The sequence below is a fragment of the Hypomesus nipponensis genome, chromosome 17 (genome assembly GCF_054491055.1).
Source record: "Hypomesus nipponensis isolate SF chromosome 17, ASM5449105v1, whole genome shotgun sequence".
NCBI lineage: Eukaryota > Metazoa > Chordata > Actinopteri > Osmeriformes > Osmeridae > Hypomesus > Hypomesus nipponensis.
Genome location: NC_140377.1, coordinates 22882501 through 22887500, shown reverse-complemented (window position 1 = coordinate 22887500; position 5000 = coordinate 22882501). Strand labels below are relative to the sequence as shown.

The 5000-nt window shown below is 53.2% G+C and overlaps 1 protein-coding gene across 1 annotated transcript in view; it reads left to right on the top strand.

Annotated features, from left to right (window-relative positions):
- The window catches only part of shank1 (SH3 and multiple ankyrin repeat domains 1), a 45084-nt gene that overhangs the window by 29917 nt on the left and 10167 nt on the right, over positions 1 to 5000 (top strand). The window contains exons 16-19 of the mRNA XM_084677676.1: positions 1042 to 1124; positions 1217 to 1341; positions 1571 to 1706; positions 1861 to 1941. Of these exons, the coding sequence (XP_084533802.1) occupies positions 1042 to 1124; positions 1217 to 1341; positions 1571 to 1706; positions 1861 to 1941 (425 nt within the window). The remainder of the gene's footprint in view (positions 1 to 1041; positions 1125 to 1216; positions 1342 to 1570; positions 1707 to 1860; positions 1942 to 5000) is intronic.

Genomic DNA, 5000 nt, shown 5'->3' with positions numbered 1-5000 from the left:
GAGGGTGTGGTTTCATTCACAGGTATAAAACATCTTCAAACATCCTCCCTCATTCCAGCAGGCCTCTGATTCCCCCCACCCCAACTCCTCCCCCACCCTTCCCCTCTACTCCCCCACCCCAACTCCTCCCCCACCCTTCCCCTCTACTCCCCCACCCCCCTGACTGAGGACTAAGTCTCCCTGGTGCAGTGTGAATGTGGAGGGGTGAACGCCTCTTCCCTCCTCTCTCTCCTCTCTCTCTCTCTCTCTCTCTCTCTCTCTCTCTCTCTCTCTCTCTCTCTCTCACTCTCTCTCTCTCTCTCTCTCTCTCTCTCTCCTCTCTCCTCTCTCTCCTCTCTCTCCTCTCTCTCCTCTCTCTCCTCTTCCCTCCTCTCTCTCCTCTCTCTCTCTCTCCTCTCTCTCTCTCTCTCTCTCTCTCTCTCTCTCTCTCTCTCTCTCTCTCTGTCTCTCTCTCTGTTCTCTCTCTCTCTCTCTCTCTCTCTCTCTCTCTCTCTCTCTCTCTCTCTCTCTCTCTCTCTCTCTCTCTCTCTCTCTCTCTCTCTCTCTCTCTCTCTCTCTCTCTCTCTCTCTCTCTCTCTCTCTCTCTCTCTCTCTCTCTCTCTCTCTCTCTCTCTCTCTCTCTCTCTCTCTCTCTCTCTCTCTCTCTCCTCTCTCTCCTCTCTCTCTACTCTCTCTCTCTCTCTCTCTCTCTCTCTCTCTTCATCTTTTCTCTCTCTCGTTTCTTTCCCCGCTGTCTTCTTCTCTCTCACTCTGCGAGTCATCGTTTCTCTCCTCATCCTCCTAACCTTGCTGACTCTCTCCTCCTCTCTCTCTCCTCTCCTCATCCTCCTCACCTTGCTGACTCTCTCCTCCTCTCTCTCTCCTCTCCTCATCCTCCTCACCTTGCTGACTCTCTCCTCCTCTCTCTCTCCTCTCCTCATCCTCCTCACCTTGCTGACTCTCTCCTCCTCTCTCTCTCCTCTCCTCATCCTCCTCACCTTGCTGACTCTGTCCTCCTCTCTCTCCTCCCCTCTCTCTTCCTCCCCCTCCCCTCTCTCCTAGTGACTACATCATAAAGGAGAAGACAGTGCTCCTGCAGAAAAGAGACAGCGAGGGGTTTGGCTTCGTCCTGCGAGGGGCCAAGGGTGAGGAAACGTGCTTCGGCTCAGCGTGACCCCTAACCCCTAACCCCTGACCCTTGACCTCTGACCCCTGACCCCTGTGTCTCTGTCTGCAGCCCAGACCCCCATTGAAGAGTTCACCCCCACCCCGGCCTTCCCCGCGCTGCAGTACCTGGAGTCTGTGGATGAGGGAGGGGTGGCCTGGAGGGCTGGTCTGCGGATGGGGGACTTCCTCATTGAGGTCTGTGAGGTCTTGAGGCTGGAGAAAGACGGCAACTGTGCTGTACATGCCGTCTCAACCCACTACTACGCCTTACTCTGCTGTAACTCTCTCTGTCACTCTCTCTTTATCTGTCTCTTTCTTTGTCTCTCACTCTTTCTCTGTCTGTCTCTCTGTCTCTCCCTCGCTGTCTCACACTCTCCCCCCCTCTCTCCCTCTCTCCCCTCCCCCTCTCTCGCCTCTCTCCCAGGTGAATGGTCAGAACGTGGTGAAGGTGGGCCACAGGCAGGTGGTCAACATGATCAGACAGGGCGGCAACAGCCTCATGGTCAAGGTTGTCATGGTGACCCGCAATCCCGACATGGAAGAAGGCTCCAGAAAGAAGAGTAAGACAAAGTTACGAATGTTTGGAACGATGAAGATGATGATGAGGAGTTTTTGTTGTTGGAAGGATGTAATGAGGAGGAGGAGTTGTTGAAGGGATGCTAGGATGAGGTGAGGATGAGGATGATGATGATGACTTTACCCTTTCTCCAACAGTCCCTCAGCAGAGCAAGAGACTCAGCACTCCAGCCATCGCCCTGCGCTCCAAGTCTATGACATCAGAGCTGGAGGAGATGGGTAAGACTGCTGGGGGAGAGGGGGAGGAGATGGTAGTAACCAGGCAAAGAGGTTGGAGTAGAGGCAGGAGTAGAGGCAGAAGTAGAGGCAGGAGTAGAGGCAGGAGTAGAGGCAGGAGTAGAGGCAGGAGTAGAGGCAGGAGTAGAGGCAGGAGTAGAGGCAGGAGTAGAGGCAGAAGGCCAGAAGGAGGGGGGAAGCAGCTGCCAACATGGATGACAGTCTCAATGCATTTCACTGTTCTTTCAGAGGTTCCACACTGTCACTTCCAGCACCCCCACTACAGGTAATCCACCCCCAGATCCCTCCCACTCTCCGCCCTGTCGCCCTGCCCACCCCCTGTGCCCCCTGCACCCCCAGCCCTAACCCCCCACCGCACAACACCCTCCGCCCCGCCCAGCCTCTCCTCTTCAGAGACTTACCCTGGAGAGTGTGTGTTGCCACGGTAACACTGCAGGGGTGTGGGCGTTGCTCGGAGATAGATTGTGGCGGCTGCTGCTGTCTGTGCTGAGCATGCTCAGTGAGGAGGGGATGATTTAAGAGGAGAGACAGGTGCTCTGGGGCTCAGCATCCAGACTGGTCTCTCTGGTCTCTCTGGTCTCTTTCTGGTCTCGCTCTGGTGATTCTGGTCTCTATGGTCTCTCGCTGGTCCCTCTGGTCTCTCTCTGGTCTTTCTGGTCCCTTTAGTCTCTCTCTGGTCTTTCTGGTTCCTCTGGTCTTTCTCTGGTCTCTCTCCTGGTCCCTCTGGTCCCTCTCTGGTCTCTCTGGTCCCTCTCTGGTCTCTCTCTGGTCTTTCTGGTTCCTCTGGTCTCTCTCTGGTCTCTGGTCTCTCTCCTAGCCCCTTTGGTCTCTCTGGTCTCTGGTCCCTCTCTGGTCTCTCTTGCCCACCTCCTCTGTCTGAGCCACCCCTCTCCAGCCCTCTGAAACAGCATGAGCACCCAGACCCCCCCCACAACTCCCCCCCACAGGCACAACCTGAACCTGACTCCCCCACACCTGTAAACCAGTGACCCCCCCCCCCTCATTTACCCAATTTAACTTTGCACCCCGACATAAACACCACATAGCCACACCCTAATGCAGACCTCAATGACGCCAGCCAATATAGTATCATAATAGACCTTCACCAACACATTTACATTTAGCTCTTATCCAGAGCGACTGACAGTAAGAACAGGGACATTCCCCCGAGGCAAGTTGGGTGAAGTGCCTTGCCCAAGGACACAACTTCATTTGTAGGTACCAGCTCATACAGCAGACACCAGCTCTTACAGCAGGTACCAGCTCTTACAGCAGACACCAGCTCTTACAGCAGACACCAGCTCTTACAGCAGACACCAGCTCTTACAGCAGACACCAGCTCTTACAGCAGACACCAGCTCTTACAGCAGACACCAGCTCTTACAGCAGACACCAGCTCTTACAGCAGGTACCAGCTCTTACAGCAGACACCAGCTCTTACAGCAGACACCAGCTCTTACAGCAGACACCAGCTCATACAGCAGACACCAGCTCTTACAGCAGACACCAGCTCATACAGCAGACACCAGCTCTTACAGCAGACACCAGCTCTTACAGCAGACACCAGCTCTTACAGCAGACACCAGCTCTTACAGCAGACACCAGCTCTTACAGCAGACACCAGCTCTTACAGCAGGTACCAGCTCTTACAGCAGACACCAGCTCTTACAGCAGACACCAGCTCTTACAGCAGACACCAGCTCTTACAGCAGACACCAGCTCTTACAGCAGACACCAGCTCTTACAGCAGACACCAGCTCTTACAGCAGACACCAGCTCTTACAGCAGACACCAGCTCTTACAGCAGACACCAGCTCTTACAGCAGGTACCAGCTCTTACAGCAGACACCAGCTCATACAGCAGACACCAGCTCTTACAGCAGACACCAGCTCTTACAGCAGACACCAGCTCTTACAGCAGACACCAGCTCTTACAGCAGACACCAGCTCTTACAGCAGACACCAGCTCTTACAGCAGACACCAGCTCTTACAGCAGACACCAGCTCTTACAGCAGGTACCAGCTCTTACAGCAGACACCAGCTCTTACAGCAGACACCAGCTCTTACAGCAGACACCAGCTCATACAGCAGACACCAGCTCTTACAGCAGACACCAGCTCTTACAGCAGACACCAGCTCTTACAGCAGACACCAGCTCTTACAGCAGACACCAGCTCTTACAGCAGACACCAGCTCTTACAGCAGACACCAGCTCTTACAGCAGGTACCAGCTACTGGAGGGTGAGATGGGGTATGAGTGATGTGTCCATCCTCGACCATATGGCTGCCTATTCTAAATGCACAGTGTTAAATGGTCGGTTGGTGCAGTGTCCTGGTTCACCTGGAAGTCACACTGCAGAACAGAGAAAGCAGGAACATGATTACCATGTATCACCCCGCCTCACTTCCTCATCAAGGTTTTACAGTCCTGTGGTATCCAAACAATGACATCATTTAAAATAATGAGGACGTTGTTTGGGAGAGTACTGGTTCATACTTGCTCCACAGTTTCCAGCTCTTCACTTATGTATAGGCTTGTTAAACCCCGTTCCCTGTTAGCATCCTAATGGAAGATGCAACTAGACAATACCCCCCTCACCACCTCCTAATCTCTCTCCCAGACAACTGAAACCTCCGTTACTGGCACAGAGGAACACTGAACCCTCAAACAAAACATAATAGTTAGAACGAAGAAACAGAATAATTAGTTTCTCTCAAGGAAGAGATAATCAGTTTGGGTAAACAATGCAAAACAATCAAATGTGAAATGCCATTGCCATCTCTATTACAACCACTCCAGCCTCTACACAAACAGCCCTGGTGTTCTAGTTATGAAGGGCTGTTGGCAGCTCAGAGCTCGGCCCCAGTAAAGCAGAGCTCTGAGCTGCCTGTCCCTAGTTAGAGGAGATCTCTCCCTCTGTCAGTCCCTAGTTAGAGGAGATCTGTCCCTGTGTCAGTCCCTAGTTAGAGGAGATCTGTCCCTGTGTCAGTCCCTAGTTAGAGGAGATCTCTCGCTGTGTCAGTCCATAGTTAAAGATCT